General features: G+C 36.5%; 2 protein-coding genes across 4 annotated transcripts in view; both read right to left on the bottom strand.

Annotated features, from left to right (window-relative positions):
- The window catches only part of cbsa (cystathionine beta-synthase a), a gene marked incomplete at its 3' end in the record, with an annotated part of 18,826 nt that extends 6,951 nt beyond the window's left edge, over positions 1-11,875 (bottom strand). Inside the window, exons 1-14 of the mRNA XM_079813193.1 lie at positions 11,772-11,875; positions 7,052-7,310; positions 6,551-6,657; positions 6,166-6,300; positions 5,619-5,698; positions 5,328-5,532; positions 4,340-4,431; positions 3,948-4,073; positions 2,140-2,224; positions 1,867-1,972; positions 1,483-1,560; positions 713-847; positions 424-532; positions 259-343 (exon numbers count right to left, since the gene is read on the bottom strand). Coding sequence (XP_079669319.1) covers positions 259-343; positions 424-532; positions 713-847; positions 1,483-1,560; positions 1,867-1,972; positions 2,140-2,224; positions 3,948-4,073; positions 4,340-4,431; positions 5,328-5,532; positions 5,619-5,698; positions 6,166-6,300; positions 6,551-6,657; positions 7,052-7,293 — 1,585 coding nt within the window. The 5' untranslated portion in view covers positions 7,294-7,310; positions 11,772-11,875. The remainder of the gene's footprint in view (positions 1-258; positions 344-423; positions 533-712; positions 848-1,482; positions 1,561-1,866; positions 1,973-2,139; positions 2,225-3,947; positions 4,074-4,339; positions 4,432-5,327; positions 5,533-5,618; positions 5,699-6,165; positions 6,301-6,550; positions 6,658-7,051; positions 7,311-11,771) is intronic.
- Positions 11,876-12,477: 602 nt separating this feature from the next.
- On the bottom strand, positions 12,478-24,296 carry LOC307123984 (splicing factor U2AF 35 kDa subunit-like). Of its 3 annotated transcripts, XM_079812897.1 has the most exons (9): positions 23,618-23,772; positions 23,101-23,188; positions 21,929-21,995; positions 19,435-19,501; positions 18,784-18,833; positions 17,383-17,481; positions 17,106-17,239; positions 12,883-12,975; positions 12,483-12,790 (listed from the first exon to the last, which is right to left on the bottom strand). In XM_079812897.1, the coding sequence occupies exons 4-9, from the start codon at positions 19,487-19,489 to the stop codon at positions 12,670-12,672; spliced, it is 552 nt and encodes a 183-aa protein (XP_079669023.1). In that variant the 5' UTR covers positions 19,490-19,501; positions 21,929-21,995; positions 23,101-23,188; positions 23,618-23,772; the 3' UTR covers positions 12,483-12,669. The 3 variants fall into 3 exon arrangements, with proteins under 3 accessions (XP_079669022.1, XP_079669023.1, XP_079669024.1); XM_079812896.1 differs by lacking the exon at positions 21,929-21,995 and having other exon boundaries at positions 12,478-12,790; positions 23,618-24,296; XM_079812898.1 differs by lacking the exon at positions 19,435-19,501 and having other exon boundaries at positions 23,618-23,690.
- Between the last annotated feature and the right edge of the window lie 58 nt (positions 24,297-24,354).

Genomic DNA, 24,354 nt, shown 5'->3' with positions numbered 1-24,354 from the left:
TCAGTTTTTTAAATGCCTTTTTATTTGTCAAAGATCTTTTTGAGTTTCCCTGGCTGTCGTGCGTTTGGGTTCTGTCTGCAAATCCTGAGAAGAAGACTAATGTAAAGTCAAAAGATTAAGCAGTGTAAATTAGAATTGCTTATATCTGGGTTACATTGCATGGATAGCTAATGCGGTTTTGTAAAAAAATGAGAGCACAATATCCAGTCAATTAATTATTATTATTCAATATATCTGGCCATGAGAACAAACACTCACACTGAATCTGCTCATGGACCACCAGGGCAAAGTGATCAGTTTCCAAGATCCGAGACAGCTTTCCCATATTGTCAGTTAGACGAATCTAAAACAGGCAAAATGGTAATGTCAGATGGATTGAGTGAGCAAAAACTATCCTTTCTAAAAGTCCCGCACTAGACCCACCTGCTTGAACTGTTTGTAGAGCACTTTGCTGACAGGGTCAGAGGGCTTGACCTTTCCAGCAAGCACAGAAGCAAGCATGTTTCCCAAGGTCACCATACCCAGAATCAACCTGCAGAGAGAAAGACAAATACAACTATATTCCAATCCTCACTTAAATATGGTGTAATACACTTTTAATCAGCTTCATTTACATTGACAAATGTTTTAATACCATAGGTATTTGTCACCATTTGTCACCGTTTTAATATGAATTTAAAATGAAAATGCTCTTTGTTGCATTTTCACTCACCCAGAGTCATCTACAACAGGTGCCTGGTCAAAGCCCTTTTCTTTCAAGATTTTGATAGTTTTTTGGCATGTGACTGTGGGCAGCACAGTAAGGGGAGCAGAGAGGTTTAGACTTTGCAATTTCAAATTCCACCACCTGGAAGAAATTGAATGACTGATGAAGAAAAATTAAGAATGAACACAGGACCAAAAACAAACAAGAGGCTGCCCAGGTTCTAAATACCTAGACTTTGGTACAATATCTTCACAATATCTCAATAACTAAAAATTATGGAGTAAAATTAGTTTTCTGTGGTTACAAACACCTAGTTCAAAAAACTTTTAAATGACATTATAGATGAATAGATTAATTTGTTCTCTAAACTAAATGTTCCAATATAATAATAAAAAAAAGTTATGGGTCATAACTGAGTCAGATTTTAAAAGGTAAAAAAATAAATAATAATAATTCACAGGACAAGGATAAGTTGTGTTAAAAATTGTACACATTTAGTAAATGTAATATTTGTTATTCAAATTAATGGTTTGATATTTTTGTATAATAAATTGTACATATATTACTGTTACATTAATTGTTTGTGTTTTTAATAATTGTTTTACTAAAATAAATAAAACGCATTGAAACAACTTAACCCATAGTGTGATGTCCTGATCATGTTCTGTCTTATGACATGTTCTCAAAAAAGGTCAATACGGTATGTATATCTTTTTTTCTGTGGCAGAAAAAAATGCTGCCTAAATCTTAAATTGACAAAACGATCCTCTCCTCACCAGGGTTTATTCACCATAATGTCCTCCACCCTCAGAAAGCCCTTCTGGAACATCCACTTATCACTCAAGAACTTGGACCTTTAGAGTACATTTCAAACACAAAATGATTAACATTCATATTAAAGATGAGTATATATATATATATATATATACTACCTGAACTACCACCTGACAACCGAGACAGAGCATTATAGACTGATGCAGCATATACTACTTCAATAATTATATTATTCTCATAAACATTAAGCTTCTGTCAAATGCAATATACATACACACATTTATGCATTTGGCAGATGCTTTTAACAAACAAAAAAATTTAAAGTCAAATTTAAATTTTTTATCATACTGAAACTGAACAAATCAATTTCTCAGACTTCTCCTTACATGTAGTTTCGAATCGAGTCTGGCAGAATCACGACACAACGCTGGCCCTCCTTCAGCTCTTTGGCAAACTTTACTGCAGCCGCCATGGCAGTGCCTGAACTACCACCTGACAACAGAGACAGAACATTAGACTGATAAACAATGCAGCATATACCTACTTCAATAATGATATTATTCTCATAAACATTAAGCCATAATTTAACATGTTGAAAAATTCATAGGCATTATTTATATAAAGTAAAGGTGCAATTTAATGAAAGATAATGTCCTTACCACATAACAGCCCTTCATCTCTTACAAGCATTCGGGCCATAGCAAATGATTCATCATCTTTCGATTTGTACCATTTGTCAACCAACTGAAATAAACACACACAGGGGTTTTAATGTAGTCCTGTAGATTTGTACTTGACTGGTTCCCACCAATAGGACGCTGTAAACCAACTCTATACTTCTACTGCTCTCTACTGGTACAAGCACAAAATGGCAACAAATGGATAAAATGAGTGGACTATTGAAACAACATGTGGTCGGGGTCCATCCTTTCGGGGTCGGATTATCCAGATGAAGACGTGAGGTTAGTATAATTTGTATAATATTTGATTTTACCACGTTTACAGCAAGTAACAAAAAAACAAACAAAACCTAAACAACCCTTATAAATGTTAATTTATATTTGAATAGGAAAATGAAATTAACCAGATATGTATTAAGATTTTTATCCCCATAAAGCCTACTGTATAATTTTTTTATACATAATGTATTATTATTAATTTTATTTATTTTTTTCTTCCTTTTTTTTCCCTTTTTTTCTTTTTCTAGAGATTCATTGATCCATTTAAAAAAAAAAAATCCATTAAAAATATTATTTCATGTCAGGCTTTACAGGGTTATAAATTCATTAAAAAAGACTGGCTGGAAAACAAACAATGACTTCACACCATCAACTAACAAGTAGCTTTTGTTAAACTTTACTTCAAAAAAAAATTTCCCTTTCAAATGAGAAATGTCTATCTTATATCTATTCTTCTTCTTTATCTTTAAACCTTAATTTCACTGAATGCCTCTACTCATCTTAAAAGTACTCTGGCAAAAACGTTACCAATGTAATTGTCAGACATTTGTGCAGAGAATCAGTGGTGAAAACAGAATCTGGCTTGATGTTCAGGATTGAGAATGCTGACGCACAGCTGTACAAACCAAATAGTCAGGATGTTTACATATATGTACATTCTGTGGCGCCTGACACTCACTTTTGTTTACAAACACTATGCACTTGAAGCAGGGAAAACTAAATGTTTGGAAAGTTGGTAACACTTTACAAAATTAGGTCCCATTATTTAACGTTAGTTAATGTAACTAACAATGAGCCTTTGTTACAGAATTTATTCATCTTTGTTAATAAAAAACAAGTTCATGTTAGCTCACTGTTAGTTCATGTCACCTCAGGTCCAATAAATAATATTAACAGATACAACTTTTGATTTTAATAGTGTGTTAGTAAATGTTAAAATTAACACTAACTAAGATTAAAAAATGCTTTTGAAGTATTTTTCATTGTTAGTTACTGTTAATTAATGTTAACAAAAGGAACTTTTTTGTAAAGTTTTACCAGCAAGTCTAATTTTGAAGGTTGAGCGTTCATCATTGGTTTAAATTTTTTTTTTTATGTTCCACTATCAACTGCAGTGCCTCATCTCAATGTCCAAGTTCTACATAAACACATCCGATAAGACATGATATATGCACCTATAACAGGGCTGGTTCCTGTTTGGATGTTTGGGAAATTAGAGTAACTAAACAATGGCTAGAAGTTAAACACGCTCGCTCCCTACGGTCCAAATATGGGACATGATGCACTCACTGTTGATCACATCATTAGGTTTTGTACCCTGAATGCTTTAATGTATGCGGCATTGCAGAGATTTAACTAAAATAAATTGGAGGGCTGGATAAAAATGATTAATGGCCCAGATCTGGTAGGATACAAGTTAAAGAGACCCATCATGGACAAATACAATTTTTAAAGGACATTAGACTTTATATTTGAATCTAATCTAACACTTATGTAGAGTCACTCACAGATCTGTCCAGGACGGTGGGTATAAAGTCATATCCGATGCCCTCCACCTCATACTGGGTTTTATCTGTCCGGTTTAGCTCATCAGGCTCAGCGAGGATCGAGCCTTCTGGGTCCACTGCAACAATCTAGCAAAATACAGACAGACTTCAGACAAGTGAAAACTCATATTCAGTGTTGTCTTGTTACTTTATGCCTTGGTGACTTTTACAGCTGCAATTTATATTATTTCTTATGCAGACATAATGGTATTCCCATGATGTGGTTTACTCTTCCAGTTAGTCTCAGTTAGTTTCTTGACATTTTAAAATAAACTAATACTCTGTTTTTGTTACAAAACAGGTGAATTTCAAAAACTGATGTGCATCAGGTCTCCGGGACAATCAGTGTCTACCTTAACATTTGGGCATTTCTCCTTCAATTTGCGAGCAATGCCAGTAATGGTGCCACCTGTGCCAGCTCCTGCCACCAGCATATCTACTCTTCCTGTTGACACAGGTAAGGTGGGTAGTGAGTTAAAGGGAACGTTCACCTCAGTTACTCACTCTCATGTTGTTCCAAACCCATAAGACTTTCATTCATCGTAGAAACAAAAATGTAATAATAAACGGAACAATTCCAATAGGGTCCTTGGACTATTGGTGCTCGGGCCCTGAATATTTTTGATGAAATATGAGAGCTATTCGCCCCTCCATTGTACAGACATTCACCCAAAATATGGTTCAAAGCATTCATAAATAAATCCGAATGAAGCAAGAGGTTTAATCCAAGTCTTCTGAAGAGAAGCGTCAAGCAAGTACCGTTGAGCTTCCGTTTATGAAATTTGAGTGCTCAATGTACATGAATAAAAGCCTAAAATAAATCTGTTGATCAAGCAGTTGTGTCTCTTCAGAAGACTTGGATTAAACCGTTGGATTCATATGGATTTCTTTTACGATCTCTTTTGAAACATCAGAGTTTTGGGTGAATGGACGTTCAATGTAGGGACAGCAATCTACCAGATTTCATTAAAAGTATCTTAATTTTTATTCTGTCAGTTAGACTTTATTTTAAGGTCTCCTTGTTTCAGTGTAATTACACATTTAAGTACTCAGTAATATTAATTAATTAACTGCAACTGGTGTGACTTGCACCAGGCCCCGCGCTTTCATGTGCCCTGCAGAGAAACCCCCCATGGCTGCCAATCTCTTACCCACCCACCCCTCGTGGAACGCGATCGCACCAAACAGACCAAGGAGGACCACACACAACCCAAACATGATCGCAAATGGGGGACATTCTTTTTTTTTGTAGATTCAATTCCAATTAAATTCAATTGACAACTGTGTCTTCACAAACGCAAAGAGAGAGAGAAAATGAGAGAGAAATTACACAATAACTACCATCACACTGCTCCAGAATCTCCTCAGCAGTGGTGTCATAATGAGCCAAGGGGTTGCTGGGATTGCGGTACTGATCCAGGATGTGAGAGTCCGGAATCTCATTCTTCAAGCGCCAAGCCACACCCACATGGGACTCTGGGGAGTCAAACCGAGCACTGGTGGGAGTTCGGACTATCTCAGCACCCAAAGCTCTTAACACGTCAACCTATGATGAGACTCTTGTTTAACTTCATCTAATTTAACATTCTTGGTGGGCTAAGAAAACTAATCGGAATTGGAAAAAAATCTTACCTTTTCCATGCTCATTTTCTCAGGCATAACAATTATGCATCGATAACCCTTCACTGCTGCAGCCAGTGCAAGACCAATACCTGCAAAGATTACACATATTTGTTAAAGACCTTTTTTATTTCATATGGAATGGCAAGACTCCAAAGATTCGAAAAAGTATTCTGCAGAATCCAAGGCATTTGGGTGGTCTGGCCCTTCCTAATTTTCTGTTCTATTATTGGGCTGCGAACATGCGGCCCATGCTACACTGGATTGATTCAAACTATTTGGGCAGCCCCCTGGCATGGTTAAACATTGAGAACGCTTCTTGCAAATCTTTAAATCTATCAAAATAAAAATTCTCATATTTTAACCATATTTATGAACATGAGTTTAAACTAATACAGTATGTGAACAAGTGTTGAAGATTTTGAAAAGAACGTATGTACATACTGTAATAATGAGCAATGCAATAGGAATGTAGAAAAAAAAGATAAGAAAATCAAGTCTCAAAAAACGTGTCTGACAAAACAGAACATCAGTCTGTAAATAGTAAAATGGTGATTACCTGTATTTCCAGAGGTGGGCTCTATAATGGTGTCTCCAGGTTTGAGGATGCCTTCCCTTTCTGCATCCTCCACCATACGAAGACTGATACGGTCCTTCACACTACCACCAGCATTAAAGAACTCACACTTGGCCACTGCAGACACATATACAAACAACTTTTGACTGTTTTATGTAACTTTAAAGCCACATAGCAGGGAAAACTGCTTCAATGGACACAAGTGTATGTCTATACTCCCATGTCTTTAAAAATGTTTCTTTCTTTCAAGGATTCCAAGTTTTTGAAGTTTCTCATGTGTAATACTCCTTCCGTGATTAAATGGTATTGACTTTTGAATTTAATTGATTTACAACTTCAAAATTAAAAATATGAATTAATCACTTACAAAGTTCACACTTTAGTCCAAAAGTCTTAGAGATCTTGTTTATGCGGACCAGCGGTGTGTCTCCAATCCTGTCCAGGATGTTGGGCAAAATGCTCTCAGCTTTTGTCCTCCAATGGTGAAAGGGGAAAAAAACACTTAATTTCACTTGAAGAAAAGATAAACCCTCACATCAAGGTCATATTGTGACTAAATTAAAAATCTTAAAGGATTATGCAGTCAAATTTATGTTGTGAGTGCTTTGATATTTGGTTCAAATCTAGAGTTTGTTGAAATATAAAGGATAAGACTGTCACTAAATAAAAAATAATAAAAAGAACATACTACAGTCCAACAGTGGAAACATTTATGTAACACATTTATCTTGCTGATAAGTGTCCTAATAAGCAAATATTCCTGAGAAGTAAACAGACCATGTTAGTAAACAGGCCATGTAATTTCTATGTCACCTGATACAAAGTAGAAATATTGTTATTTTATGTTAGAATTGTGAGTGATCATCACCTGGGAAAGTATGCATGAGGGGAATTTTCATGAGACATTCCCAGTTTCCAGGTACATCTGCTTGGCAGGTCAGGACGAATCCATTTTGGGTCAGCGGTCCCAGTTTCTCGATTCGGCTGCAGGGGTCTGTCTACATCATCCGAAACCAACTTGTTCTCAACGCCTTTCCTGCCAGTGGTCTTCTTGCCAGCAAAAGGGCAGGCAGGGGTGTCGTTCTCTTTGTCGGAGGGGACTGAAGGCATGATTTCCCTATAGTTCCCTATAAAGATACATTGTGTTATTATCCCTGTTAACCCAGGATAATTTGTTCACAATAGATTTTACATATTGTAAGTTAAGTGATGTTGCTGTCTTCCCATGGGGAATTAACATGATTATATGAATGAATGTGATTAAACCGATCAGGCATAACATTATGACCACCTTTCTAATATTGTGTTGGTCCCCCTTTTGCTGCCAAAACAGCCCTGACCCATCGAGGCATGGACTCCACTAGACCCCTAGAGGTGTGCTGTGGTATTTGGCACCAAGATGTTAGCAGCAGATCCTTTAAGTTCCTTAAAGTCCTGTAAGTGGGGCCTAGTTTGTTCAGCACATCCCACAGATGCTCAATTGGATTGAGATCCAAGGAATTTGGAGGCCAAGTTAATACCTCAAACTCGTTGTTGTGCTCCTCAAACCATTTCTAAACCATTTTTGCTTTGTGGCAGGGCGCATTATCCTGCTGAAAGAGACCACAGCCACCAGGAAATACCATTTCCATGAAAGGGTGTACATGGTCTGCAACAATGCTTAAGAAGGTAGTACGTGTCAATGTAACATCCACATGGATGGCAGGACCCAAGGTTTCCCAGCAAAACATTTCCCAAAGCATCACACTGCCTCTGCTGGCTTGCCTTCTTCCCATAGTGCATCCTGGTGCCATGTGTTCCCCAGGTAAGCGACACACACGCACCAGGCCATCCACGTGATGTAAAAGAAAACATGATTCATTAGACCAAGCCACCTTCTTCCATTGCTCCGTAATCCAGTTCTGATGCTCACGTGCCCACTGTTGGTGCTTTCGGTGGTGGACAGGGATCAACATGGGCACCCTGACTGACAATTTGAGCTACAGTAGCTCATCTGTTTATCAGTTCACTTTCGATAGATACTGACCACTGCAGACCGGGAACACCCCACAAGAGCTGCAGTTTTGGAGATACTCTGACCCAGTCGTCTAGCCATCACAATTTGGCCCTTGTCAAACTCGCTCAAATCCTTACGCTTGCCCATTATTCCTGCTTCTAACACATCAACTTTGAGGACAAAATGTTCACTTGCTGCCTAATATATCCCCCCCACTAACAGGGACCGTGATGAAGAGATAATCAGTGTTATTCACTTCATCTGTCAGTGGTCATAAGGTTATGCCTGATATATCAGTGTATACGCAAGATACATAATGGAGACATTTAATTTAATCTTAATAGCAAAAATAGCTACAGTTTCTACATGATCACCCATTTATTTAGTCAAATGTCCAAAAACTTTGGAGATGGCATACTTCCAGGCAGCAGGCTTTGTACTCATTCCAAAAGCTAATACGAACAAAACATTAAAGCCCACAATGATAAAGTACATAATCCACCACAGAAAAATAAGAAGAAGGCAACAGATTGTTCCAGTGATTTTTGTAGATCAACACAAAGTCAAATAAGATTTTTCCATTTTGGATTATTGCCTTAATACAATCACCAGAAGTAAAAAGCTAAATGTAGGCTATAAACTATTTACTCACTATTACTTACTGTTCCTAACTCTTTTAGTCTTTATTTAAAAAAAAAATAAGAATAGTTTGCAAGAGCATGATTATAAAAAACAATGAGGCTGTGAAAGTGGTTAAGTCATTAGATGAATTTTCCTGTTCGCCGTCATGACATTTAATGTCCCTGACAACCTCTGCAGTCCCATTTAGGCACTTGTTAGCAACCGTCTTTTTCACGACAAGGGGTTTTACTGATGTACTTTATGTTGAAGAATACAAATTTTAAATATCTTGAGCTTGTGTTAACCACAGACCTTATTTCAGTTAAACACAAAACCCGTTTAAAAAACCTACCGACTGGAACCGAACTCATGACAATTCCAGTCTGGGGTACAGTGGATGTTGTTGATACACTCCAATTCCCCAGATAATCAGAAAAATGTATTGCATGAAGTTGTATGAAACAAATCGGACCCCTTGAATACACAGAGCTAAACCATCATATTAATTCCAGAGTATGAGAACCATTAATAGATAACCCAACAAGCCATGCGTATAATACACCAGCTGTTAAAACTTTGAGCCTCTCAAAGATGACAAGCATGCTTGACTGCTTTAATGTGAAATGACCACAATACAATGCAAGCTAAGATGGTCTTTGTGTAACCAGAATTTTTTTTTTTTTGAGGTTGACAAATTCACACAAAAGTGCCCTTTCATGCATGGCGTCCACTACAGTGGACAGATATTTGGAAGCCATTTTGAAACATTTAAGTTTTAGTACCTTTAATTATTGTCTTTGTATCTCTTTGTTGTTTTGAGATATTGCATCATACATTCAAAATAGTGGTGGGAAGAGGAGATGCACCAAGTAGCTACCACAGGAATAAGTGTTAAATCATTTTATTCTCAGAAAACCAGACAGGAACAAAAATATTTTTCAGCTAAATAAGATGTTACAAATACTTTAATCCAGATTTTAAAAATATTTTTCTTGTACATTTTCTTCTGTGACAGAGAATACATCTGTCCACTCTAGTGGACGTCATGCGCCAAAGGGTATATTGTGCCTATATTTAAATTCTGCCTTATGTTGTATGCTTTAGTTAAAATTATGATATAATTTACACTTTAGTTTTATTAAACAGAAATATTAAATTTCATATTTTATCATTTATTTCAATGCTTACAGTCTATATTTATTTATTAGGTCATATAAAAGTGCAGGCATATACTTATTTTATGTATTTCATAATTATTTGATTAATAGTTTTAATTGGTGGAAGAAGGTAAATAAAATTATGCTAATTATGATACTGGTTTTAATTGGTTTCAAATAAAATGAGTTCCCATTCAGTCAGTCACGTTCAACATTACCTCAGTTTGCAACGGTTCGAGATCTAGAATGATATGTTTTTCAAATGTCCTCTCTAGTTGTTATTTAATGTTCTTATGTGTATTCATACCATTTGCTCGCAGTAAATGTTTTAAAAACATGTTTTTTTCAGACCAAACAATGAGTTCTATTGAATCACTTTTTATACAGATGATGCATGGTGTCCACTGCAGTGGACAGATATGTAACTTCCTCAAAATAAAATGTATTGAAAAAAAATATTGGTATGATTTTTCACCTGCTCAAAAGTAAAAACAAACATAAAAAAAAAAAAAGATTTCTTTGTGATTCAATAATTCATGCATGAAAGGGTTAAGTTTCAGGCCATATTCATATAGGGCCTAGGGCAGGGTTCCTCAAATCCACTGTCCTGCAGAGTTTAGTTCAGATCAAAGAAAACAGGACTCATCGTGCACTCATGTGTTGTGACACATTGCCCTAGTGCATCAATGAGACTGTGGCGCACAACACCCTGTCAGTGGTCTGTCCCTCCTCAGAACTATGTTGGTAAATTCTCACCACTGCTGACCAGGAGCAATCCACAAGCCTTGCCGTTTCAGAGATACTCTAACCCAGACATCTTGCCATAACAATTTGGCCCTTGTCAAACTCGCTCAGATGTTTATTCCTGCCCATTTCACCTGCCTAAGCTGCCTACAACACATTGATTACGCGAACTGATTGTTTGCTAAGTACACACACACACACACCTTACATTATGCTTGATCAAAATTCTACTGCATGAGTATTGCAGAATATGACACTACAGGACCAGGGTTGCCAAATGAGTATTCCCCTATTTTGACAGTGCACAAATTAGATTTAAATTAAGTGATTTTTTTTTTCAACCAAAAGCCAATCTTCTGTCAGTCTGAACGGGGATGCTGGATAGTATGATTTAATGATATATCAAATCTGAATGCATAATAACAATTCCCAAATGCATTTTATAAGTGCTGGTCTGTTTTTGTCACACAAACCTGGCAACCTAGTCTAGGACGCACGAGTGACGAGTCAGACTATTTAAAGTATGGGGAAGTTTAAAGTGGGTCCATGTGCTCTTTAAAAAAAAGCCTACAACATTTTTCAGCTTAAAACGTTCAGTTCAGACCCCATCCAGGCAGAGTATCGTGTAATACTCTCTTTCAACAAAGAACAAGGACTTAATACAGATCTGTGCGAGCACGAGGCAACTACTTGTACCATTCATGTCTGCAAAAAAAAAAAAAAAAACACTGTAATTATTGTGACAGTTTCTGTCATTGTTTTTTAGTGAATTTGTAAAAACTGTTGATTTTGATGGAATTTGACGCACTAAGTTATAATATAAATTTTCGCAGTTATTAATAAATCTCATTCCCTGATCTGCTAAGCACAGGGGATATTAATAGTTATAATAATAAAAAAAAAACAATACATTTAACAAACATTTTTTTTAAATCTGATTTTTCATAGGCTATACAATTAAACCATATTCAAAATAGTAATATATATATATATACTTTTGTAACACATGTATTGCTGATGGAATATTGCACGTCTACTACAGCTAATAAACTATTAAAATGAAAATTTACCTTGCAGATAGTCGCGCAGACAGTCCGCAGCTGTACATACAGAAGTACCTGTGTCACATCATTTATATGAACGGGGGTTGATCACTTATTTGGGAATTGGCCATGTGTTGGCGCTCAATCTGATTGGCTGGAAGGAGGGCGTCTGTCGTTTGCTCTCCTATCAGAAGCTGGGACATGTCCAACATTTTATGGAAAAAAGTTGTGTGAAACATTTTGCCTACAACTCATATAACTTAGTTTTGAGTTTGAAAACACCTGAAATGTAAGATATCTCAAAACAAATTTCTCTCACATGAGAATAATAAATTGACAAAACTTGTGCTTGCTTGAAATGTTATGCGTACTAGCCATCGTCACCATAAATTACGGTGAACCAGAATCACGGCAGGTTTTATGATATTTGAGATAATACAATCACTCCCCCACCAATACATAATGATTTTAAGTACTATATTCAGCTGTACCGCTGCAAGATTGCAACAGTATCCCTATACCTATAAAAAGGCAAACATAATTCCTGGTCTTGATGTAGTGCTATTGTCACTGAACTGATACCACTGCATTTTATGAACAAGCACATGGCCAAAGAATAATGAACTTCAGTACACACCCACAACACTTCACTGAAGGCCTGATTAATGATGACTATACATATCATGACTGATTAATAATCCCAAACATATAAACTGTAAACTTGTGACAGAGACCATTTATAAAAATGCACTTTTATTGAGAAACAATTTTTAATTGTACACTTTAAAAAAATGTAAAGAAACAAAGGGACAAACAAAAGGGCTTCAAGCACATAACAACATGAAATCTGATCTTTCAAACAAGTGCTGGTCATTGATTGATGACACCAAGCAATAAAACATAGGCATCAAAACTGAGTCATGGCTCAAAATCTTCCAGAACGTTCCCGATCTCTTGATCTTCTTCTCTCACGTTCACGACCTCCACCACGGCTACGATCCTGCGAACGAGAATGTCTTTCACGAGACCTTGACCGAGAACGAGGTCTAATGGAAAGAAATTAATTTCTGTTAGAACAAAAATGACAACTCCAATTAAAGGGACTAGTCTGGCCTTTGATAAAGAAGGTTTTCAGTACCTTTTCCTACGACGTCCATAAAGCTCTCTCCTCAGTTCTCGAGAAATGGGTTTCAAGTGCATGAAATTACAGAAACCGCCTCTAGTGCACTCCCTGTGGTGAGACAAGGTACAGCACAAAACATTGCTATTAGAGCAGAGAACCTCTCGCAGTCCACTACACATCACTTCGTTTGTTGTTAGGAAGACAAAATGACATTTTTAGGCTGGTCCGCCTCAGCAGTTTAACAGTGCTCATTAATGTCAAAATGACTGAGATGACTAATCATATCAAAGATGGCAGCGGTTACCGTTTACAGAAGCCAAACATGAATTCAATGCAATGCAAAATTTAAGTAGCTAAACATTTAATATTTTATAACTGTTTTATGATAGAAATGTTAACCAACCAACAGTAATATCCAGTAGGGGTGTAACGGTACACGTATTCGTACAGAACCGTTTCGGTACAGGGCTTTCGGTTCGGTGCACGCGTATACCGAACGGTTGCCGAATACAATCTTTATCAGTTAACAGTCGGCTTGTTTTAAGCGCGGAACACACTTCAATCTGAGTTCCTATTAAGTTCTATTAACACGAACATATTAAGTATTCAGTCCACTTTATCCCGAAATTCAAACGACAAATGCCGTTTTGACGCTCTTTAATGTGGCGTGACTGATCACTGATCATCACACAGCTCATGCGGCCGCGTGCGAACACGATCATCTGTGAACGCGATCGATCATCTCTTCCTAAAGAATAAACATGAATGAACATCTGAAGGCGTGTTGAGGATACATTACAACTTACTGTCATGTATCATATGTGGTGTAATCAGTGTTTCAGCGGCGGAAAGACCTCAATATAACTGCTGTAAACTAAACAATGTCATGTACTATCACATTTCCCTCAGGCAGTCATTCGATGTTCACAGCTGTGAGTAATTATATATATATATATATATATATATATATATATATATATTAGGGCTGCAACGACGCGTCGACGTCGTCGATGACGTCGACGATGACGTCGACTACGAAAATACGTCGACGTGCGTGAAATGCGTCGGCGGCACATTATTTACGTTCTAGAATGGAACAGAAGATCTAGAATAATGGCGGCTTCTGCTCCCGGGCATAGTGAAAATGATCATTTATCATATTAAGCCAGACCGCGACATTCAAAAGTGTGGGAGTACTTTAAACAGAAGCCGAGCAAAACTGTGCTTTGTTCGCTCTGTAACGCCGGTTTCACACTGCGCGCGGTGGCAGAGCAGGAGCTGTGCGCGTGGAGAGCGGGAGCTTTCACACTGCCAATCAGTGTTGCTAAGTCCCGGTTTTTTCCGCGGAATTTGGGCTACTTCTACACTGTTGCCGCGGGCTGTGTCTCATGTCCGCGGGTTGAAGCGATCCCAGCTATGTGATATTTAGCCCCGGGAATGAGAATTTTAGCAGGCAGCCCTGCAAAAAAAACACACATATTTAACCCCCCGAACGCGATGTTTACCAGAGAACCTCCCCGAAACGCGATTGGGCTTGTTTTGAGTAATGAATGGGTGGGTTTTGTTGTGAAAACCTGGCAACCCTGCTGCCAGTGTTCTCTCCATGGTTCTCTCGCGCAGCTGAACCGTGGCGCGTGTATTGCAACAGATGGTCACATTTTCCGGGGTTCTTCTCCGACCCCAGTACGTCTCGTGCCTTTATTTATTATGGGCTGCATATATCTCCTGTTAATGCGACCTGGTTCCCCTCTGTCCCAAACACATTTGCATATAACATGCTGTATATAGGTAGTTTGCATGATTAAAGTAACATTAAAGTTAAGATATGCCTCTAGCTTTAATCATTTAAATGTGTCTTTGAAGTTTGGGCAAAAACTTCTGGCAGCTTTAGTCGTTGTTTATGCACATGTATCTTCAAAATAGACGACTAGTTATACATTAAAACTATGCTGAAAGCTCCTGTATGTGAACCGTTTGCAGATAAATACAAGTGCATTTTCGTTTACTATTGACACAAATCAATAAGTAAATCATACTCAACTACTATAGTAAACAACTTTTCATAATTAGGCCTACTCTGTATACATTTTATGATGAATAGCATCATTATATATTATGTTTAAAAAGCTTCTTGTGTTCATATATTTCATTATAAAATTGCATACTATGTACACTACCCTTCCTGAAATACAATTAATATTGTCATCATTCATTGATTTCATGTTAAAATAATATTCAAAGAGGGTAGTGAATTTGTAATACAATAATCAGTAAAAAAGAATCATAAGATTAATCCGGAAAAATAATCGTTAGATTAGTCGACTAATCGAAAAAATAATCGTTAGATTAGTCGACAGAAAAAATAATCGTTAGTTGCAGCTCTAATATATATATATATATATATATATATATATATATATATATATATATATATATATATATATATATATATATATATATATATATATATATATATATATATATATATATATATATATATATTTACAGCTGTGGTGGGCCGTTATCGGCGTTAACGTGCTGCGTTAACGTGAGACTTTTATCGGGCGATAAAAAAAATATCCCTGTTAATCTATTCTCAAAGTTGGGTTGGGAGCTGGGTCTATACTACGCAAGCTATGATGACTTTCACCTTGATATTTTAGCGCGGATGTATACCTAGCCGAATTGCACTGTAGGGGCGAGAGAACGAGTCTTCGAACCTGTGTGTATGCCTATTAGTGTTGTCAAAAATATCCATATTTCAATATGTATCGATACTGAAATATCTGAAACGCTACAATACTCATTTTCTACAGTATCGATATCAGCTGCGCTCTACTCTCCTCTCCGACCGACAGCGAGTTGACACGTACTCGCCTCCTCTCATTCATTCCAGTTAACCCTCTGAACATGGCGAACGGTTGTTCAGGTGGATTTTTCTTCATGACAGCTGTGTTAGTGTTGGTGTGACCGGTCTGAATTTCGCGCGGGGTTGCACATAATGTTAATTCTACTAATACCCGCAGATTTCGCGCACATATCGTAATAAAGCCGCCTCTGACATACAAGTGCAAAAATGAGCTCCTTTTTCCAGCTTATTAATGGCCAAATACACTCAAAAATGTATCAATGCCCATCTTGGTGAGTTTTAACCTATGGTTTTAACGTAAACACAGTCGTAACCAGCTCACAGGAACAGTGTTTGGGAACCATGCATGCGTCAGGTCTTAAAGGGACAGAGGTTATTTATTATTCAAACCATAAAAAGACAAACGATCACTTACGAGCACACATATTCTGAATGCCTTCGGCAGAATTCAAATGAGCCATTTTAATCTAGATTAATTCTAAGATTACAGTGAGATTAATCTAGATTAAAAAAATGCCCACCACTAATATATTATTTATATATATATATATATATATTCATTATATTCTACTTAACCTGTTAGTGATGTCTTGATTATTTAATGTACTATGTTTAAACCTGTCATGAAAATGACAGACACGGTGTATAAATGATTATATTTCAACAACGAATTGGAGAAAAGACTATTTTATAATTAGATTTAGAAGTTATTGCAAAAACTGCCTTATGTGAAGTTTACATGTTTGCGTAATGTGTTATTTAAGTGTTGATTATTATACCTAAAAATAAATAGCAACTGAATTTAGGCTAATAGTTTGGGTATGTTGTTAACCTTCAATATTAATGTGCAAGTAAGGGCTCCCTATGTAGTTTACAGCAATATCTTCAATAAACATTTAATTATAATTTAATTAATTTAAGGACAGAGACTTTTTTTCCAATAAACCACTGTTTAATAAAAATAAATAAAAAGCAATTTGGTAAAACTGCTGTACCGAACCCGTACCGAACCGAGGTACGTACCGAACCATCAGTTTTGTGTACCGTTACACCCCTAATATCCACTGATGCAAACTACTTGACTTTTCTTACAATTCAAAAGTAATATTGGAATAAAGGGCATATGATTAAGAGTAAATGTGTGTATATATTTTTGTTTTTTTTTGTTCTGTAGTTCTGTTACTGTTCCATTTTCCTTTAAAAGCTTTAATTTTTCATTTTAATTTAATAAAGACCATTAGTACCACTTAATAAAGACCCCCCCCCCCCCCCCCCCATTTTCATCTTTGGGTGAACTATCCCTTTAATATGTGCCTTTAAAAAAAGACAATTATAATGCATACTATAAAATGTTTTTTGAGACACTGACCCCATTTCATATTGTCTGCAGCAGGCTTCTCTGAAGTCTGTAACTGGAGAAAGCTCTGCATGTATTGGCTGGCCATTAAACCAGCGATTATTCAAGTCCAATACAGCCTTTTCAGCATCCTCTTCTCGCCGAAACTGTTCAGACAATAAAACAAAATAAAAGGTTAAACATTTGATAGCCTAATTTGAACAAATACTAAAATTAAATATTCTATAAAAGCAGTCCTTTTAATCAAGCAAATGTCACAAAAAAATAATAAACATGATTTCAAGTGTACCTTCACATAAACATTTCCAACCAAATGATCACCAAGGTTATCACACACATTCATCTCCTCGACCTCTCCATACTTCTCTTCCATTTCTGCAAAGACTTCCTGTTGCAATAATAAACAATCAGCATTACAAAATGAAGGAGTAACTACTTTAAGAGAGAGTTCATCCAAAAAATTAATTCTGCCATCATTTACCCTCCCTCATGTTGTTTAAACCTGTATGACTTACTTTCTTCTTTGTAGCAAAAGTCTTTTTTTTCAGTTTTGGAAGGACATGAGTGCGAGTAAATGATTACAATTTATTTTTTGTTGGATTTTCATTTAACTTCTGATCCTTATTAAGTATTATGACGTGTTATGAACAACAGCATAATAATGTTGGTTTCACTAAAAAAAAAGTTATTTAAAAAGAATTTGAAAAAAAAAAATAAACTGAGGAAGAGCTACTATAAATGCACCAGTCAACTAAAAACCTTGGGTTGCCAGGATTTCTCCATCACCCAACCAGCATGGCTTTTAATGGCTTTATCCAAGTGTAAATATTAGCCTTGTTGGGACATCGCATCAAGTAGATGTAAGAGGTGCACATTAATAATAAATGTGTTGTTTACTCATGCGTGGGATTTTGACCCTTGGAACAAAGTCATTGACTACATTTCCATGGACAGCAGTAATCTAATTATTGACTTTAATCTGAATAAGACAATATTCTGATTAAGGCGTTTACATGAGTTGCTTTTAGAATATTCCATTCATGTTCCCGTTTTACATGTTATATAACATCGATTAATGGCAAACATCATTACGTCCCCATGCCACGCAGTCCGATGTTCCCTCCAGAATTTCACGTATCGACATACAGTATGTCTTCGTTATGGTACCATATACAGTTTTGGGTTTTCATTTTTAAATTTTACGAAAGCTTCAAGTGCAGTTAATTATTTGTCATGACGACAGCGGATACAAATTCTCCAGCAACGGGCCTCCTCTGCCACCGCGACAAACTCGGAGGTACTGAATGACAGTACAAAGTAAGGACTGGTGGGAGAGAGTTGCTTGAAGCCAAGCCATGCTCTCTTGTTTGCACTGCAGTCAAATGGTTGACCACTGCCGTGTGCGTTTGTGTCCTGTCCCAAAATGCAGGGAAAACTCCTACACAACATTAATAGTGTGATTAAGACGTGTACATGTCTATAATGCGAAAAAATAGGAATACTCCACGTCTTAATTCGATTTGTGTTTACTTTGAGTATGACTTTAGCCAGATTAAGGTCATTAAAAATCGCTGTTCACACGGTAGTTTCTTAATCAGGTTAATATTGGGGAATTGTTGTCCATGTAAACGTACTGATTTTTAAATCAGGTCCACTCGTCAAATGAATCCAAAAAGAAAAGAAAACTCACCTCAAAAAACTCGTCATAATGCTCCTGCATTTCCACATCACTAACAGCACCTAGCAACAATTTTTAAAATAGAATTAGAACACAAAGTGTATAAGAGAGCAAGATATTTTGATAGATTTACTGGCCCACCATAAAACAACTGGATAGTGTTAAAACACAAACCAACAAATTAGATAGTAAATTCCATATAAAGTATTATGACATTTATTATTTTTATTATCATTTTGAACTGAGAATTCAGAGGAAGCCAATCCATGTCAGGCACAAGCCTTTGTAATTATTAGCTTTTAATTAATCATAACATAGGTCAAAGACAAGTCTGTTCCCTTACATCTCATTATAGGCCTCACTGTTATACAATAATCATAAAATTCCCAAGCAAATGTTATTAAGTGTGATGCATACTTGGGGACATAAAAGTGTCTGCAAAATCTAAATCCTGAACTAAATACACCTACTAAACATACAGCCAACCACCATGGTACACCCACCGTAGTATTTTAGAAGTATTTGTGAAAAGTGTATTTTCTAAAAATAGTTTCTGAAAAAGGATTAAATAATTGAACATTGTTATGGATGCTTTTGATATGTGCCAGGCGTAAAGAAATGTTTAATGCCGCAGACTCCTGCAAGCAAGAGGGGACAACTTACAGTGTAAACCATCAGCAGACTGGGCAGAGTTTTGAGGGTTACGGTATATGTTCATGAGGACAATAGTCTGAAATACAAAATGTGCATTTTTGAAAAACAAACTCTAAGACTGTTTAGCATCAAGTTCTATAGACCACATGGGATATCAACATTATAAAATAGGCCATTAATGAAAACAAGTGAAGAGTGGGGTCAGCAGGACAGGTCAGGTATCCATCCAAAATGACAAGAGAACCTGTATGTAAAGGTCTCAGGTCTTTGATGAAGCAGAAGAGTTCTTCTGTAAGCAATAATGCAAATATGTACAGCTTATTGATTTTTTTTAACAAGCTCTAAATAAGCTCATGCAAATCATTAAAATATTTTCAGACTGGTTATAATGTCAATAACAAGACATCTGCTTTTTTCAAAGTACTGAGTCCTTTGCTGGAGGGAAATAAAGATGAGTGGGACTGGAGTCTGCACTCATACTTACCTACTTACATTAAACAAAAACGAAAAATTAGCTCTGCTATGCAGGAATCAACACAGACCCAGCACTTCTTATACCCCTTTTCCATCAATATGTTGCTGGTTTTCATGCGATCTGGGAGCCTGCCACAAACTGGCCCAAACATTAAATGTGACATAACATGTCTGATGCGGCTGGGCATTCAGCATTCTGTCCAGAACTCCAATGCCTTTTTTTGCTTGTTTGCAAGACCTCCAATTTCTCTTTTATCCCAGCAGAAGAACATATTGCAAGTAGAACACACGTCGTCTACGCAGATCACTGCTGAACGCTTTTGCTATCAGACATTTTTGTTTAATTATTTTATGCACATTTACTAGCTGCTACTGCAAGCATTAACACAGTACCTAGATAACTTATTGATGTTGTTGTTGTTGTTTAGGAACCTTTAAATAGCGAGAAAACATTTTCCTGCATGAGCTCCAATGTATTTGGTTCCTGGGGGTTCATTTATAAAACACATGTATAATCAGATTTAATTCTAAATTCCATGGATTTCATCTTATGAACAAATAGGGTTTTGTAAAGGCAAAAATTTATTATTTGTATGCCTTTGGCAACTGAAGAGTATGTGCATGAACTTTTTGCGTCCATGTATACCAGTAATTGTAGTCCAATTCCAACATTGTTTATTAAAATGTAAAGATAAATAGACAATCACATATGGAGGTATTTATGCACAAATGAGCAGCTGTTTTGTAATAAATTACATCAATCAAATTAATTCATTAATTATATGGGGGTCCACAGAAAGAACATATTGTAAATTTTAAAGTTAAATGCATCAGTCTGGTGCACTTTTTGAGAGCAATATTAAGAGCACAAACCCATTATCAGTGAAAAGACTTTTTGATTTGTACCTGAACTTATTGAACTCAAGACTCTCTTTAGTTGTGATTATAGTGTCTCAGTCTACATTTTTTTTACACTGGTGTTTTTAGGAAGTAAAAACTATTTAAATATAATAAAAGGACTGCCACAGTCTAGGTAATTAATGGGAAACACTGTATGCTTGCCTATGATGATGAGTGCAATACTTCTGAACTATAAAGGGATATTTGTGAAATAAACCATTTGTAGGATTATTTTGGAAATTGTTGCATGTTCACATTCACAATCATTCAACGCACATCTTTATTGATGAAACCCCTGGTTCCAGATTAGAACGCTTAAGGGATAAGCGATAGTTCACCCTGAAATGAAAATAAAGCCATCTCTTACTCACCCTGCTGTTGTTCCAATGCCCTATGTCCTTCTATCTTTTTCCGTCCTCAAAAAGAAGAAATTTTGAAAAACGTCCCCCAGCTGCTGACGGCTCACACGCGCTCCCAGGAACACGCACAGAGTGACGGCCGAGGTTTCTTTCTAGCAAAACCTTATAGTATGCCTCCTGAACACTTTCCATATATGGCGCATATATGGCTGTGTCATTACGTGATACTTTTGCATCCTTTTTGTAAAGTTATAGCCTGGTCGACATTCACTGACATTACATGGAGGAGCACGTGCAGGATGTTTTTCAAAATTTATCCTTTTGAGGTCCGAAAAAGATATAACATTGGAACAACAGCAGGGTGAGTAAAAGATTACTTTATTCAGGGTGAACTATCCCTTTAAAGATGGTGCAGATACTGCTTTTTCTTTGGTGTAAATGTGTAAAACGGTTCAAGAAAGGTAATCATGTCAGTCCAGGAATCATGTCAGTGGAAAAGGGGCATAGAAAATCTGCCTGGACAAATCACAGATTATGGGTCTTTTTACAAAACAGCAAATCCAAAACACATTTACTGTTTGATAGAAACAGCACTGAGGTTTGACTTGTTTGTGCAATGTACTAAAGTACAGTAGTGGTCCAGAGTATCAGTGTGGAGGCTGCCTCTCCATCAACACTGCTAGAGTTTTCTCTCAACTATCTGTGAATAAAATGGGGATTTCTTGCTTACCCCATAAGCTAGCATTATCTCATGGAAAAGCGGGACTTACAGCGAGAGGCGTCGGCCGTCTGTGCACTGTTTTGGGGGTTACGGTAGATGTTTTGAATCAAGATGGTCTGCAAAGGGAGAAATTAAAATATGTATATAAATAATGCCCAATTGTCTATTTTTTTTTTTTTTTTTTTTTTAAAGAGCTGCACATGCAAACGGCTGAGGCAGTTGTCTTTGTTCAGTCAATAGACTGAAATTTGGAAGGACCACTACAAGGGCTGACTACAACCAGTGTATTGGAGAGAAATTGTGGTGCAAAAACCCCCCCCAAAAGCCACGATTTTATAAAAGCAGACCATTTAGATGATAGTCATCTTATTAAGCCAATATGCACTTCCTACTGTATGTCTTAGAAACTACAATGGATTTGCCAACACTCATAAATCAGATCTCAGGAGCTTTAAGACAAAACAGTCCTAAATGCTACTGAAACTATTAATGAATTATAAACTACAAATTACTGTGTACACCAAATGTCATAAATATGTGTTACGTGGCTGAAAGGCAGTCTGCAAAGTAAAATTGATCAGTTTCATGATGTGATGTCAGTTTCATTACAACGCAGCACTATCAAGACCAACATACATGTAAAAGTGAACATGCAAAATTAAATACAGGGCTACCTTTCAGTTAAACTTAACTTTGCAATAGAAGTGTACCAAGAAATTACAGTGTGAGCAGGGCCGTTTCTTACCTGGCAAGATCCCCATCGTTTTTTTTCACTTTCAATAATGCAAGTAGCCTATTATTTTTCAATGAAACGTAAACATGCTATATTATGACACTTAAATATATAAATAAATAATATATAAATATATATATATATAATCTTTTTTAATGCTAATACTCAGTTGCTTAAATATACTTGGTGAACTACATGGTGAATTTTTACTAAAATTAAAGTGGTTAAGGGGAGCTCAATGGGGCCTCCTCCAGCTGGTGGCCCCATGGCAATCGCCTAGTTTATGCCAAGAAACGGCCCTGAGAGAGTGACTGTTACTTCTTTACATATTGCAATGTAAATGTAAGTTCAATTACATATTTCTTTCATACAAACATTCTTCATTGGAAACGAATAAAGTGTTGTTTCACTTTAAACAAAACTAAACCACTGTTACAGAGGTGTAACGTTAAATTAAAATATACGGGAAGTCCGAGTTGTAAACATACCTGACTGAAAGTTGGTTTATTGTGCAATCTAGAACAACGATCTCCATGACGACAAGCTCCAATTTTGAAATAAAATGAGCAATTGACCCTAGAAATACGAAAAAAGACAAATACTGTTTCAAGACATTAAAAATATGTGACATAAATGTGAAACATGATTAGACAATGTGTCAGATTCTAACATTTTATAACAGAGTGGGTAACATTACTTAAAAGACAAAGCCAAAATAGTTCAATTGCTATTGAAACCCTACATAAATCAATTATCCCCTTCAATCCATGTTGTCTGTACATCCGATAATTATTTAAACGTTTTATGAAACTGGCGCCAGTGTCTGATTCCATTGCTTTAACCTGCAGCATGAACACAGCGGAAGCTTTATATTTCACACACACAAAAACATTGTTTTGTGTTCAGACCGAGTGAAAACACTCAGCAGACAGTTCATATAGGTATGTTAGATTACAAATCAAATAATATTACACTGCTGGAACTAAATAAATCAATATAGCTTACTTGTCTTTTTCTGTACCAAAAATGGACGCTAGATACTCCGCCATCTTGAACGGCTACGAATCTGCGATCTACGTCATTTTGACTTAACTTCCGTCTTCGCGAGCGAGCACACACGTCTACCTGTAGATGTCACTAGCATTTTTTTTTTTTACAGTCTATGGAGATAACATTATTGTTAAACAGAGAAACCCTCCATCTGCCCTGTCGTCAAGACTCAATTTATTAAAATATTCCAATCAACAAAAATAAATGTCTGACGTTTTTCCTACTACACCTACTGGAAGCGTGATCGGTGTTACCAGAGCCACCGCTACACACGGAGAGCCTTCAATCTTGTTTAACAATGCACGACGAAATCCTAACATGTGACCAGATTTTGTTCTGTTTCAATGGAAGTCAATAAAGGAGATGCCTTAGTACGATGTTAGGATTTCTATGTAACGTTTCTATCCGCTCTCTGCCGCTCAATAAAGCCATATATAGAGTTTTACAAAGAGAATAAAATAAATAAATACATTTTTTGGGGCACTAAACAGTATTACACAATGGCTTGAGAGGAGATTCATGACCATATACATAATAAATACATAGACACTTCGTTTTTATTTATTATGTAAACGTTCATGACAGTATAAACGGATAGTTCCCTGTTACTCGCTGCCATAGCTCTATGTGCCATAGCCTGCGTGCGAGCGATGGCTGTCGTAAAATTCTTCGACGGCACCAGGGTCTTAATA

The sequence above is a fragment of the Gobio gobio genome, assembly GCF_949357685.1.
Source record: "Gobio gobio genome assembly, chromosome: 3".
NCBI classification, from domain to species: Eukaryota; Metazoa; Chordata; class Actinopteri; order Cypriniformes; family Gobionidae; genus Gobio; species Gobio gobio.
This window is presented reverse-complemented; position numbering and strand designations above follow the sequence as displayed.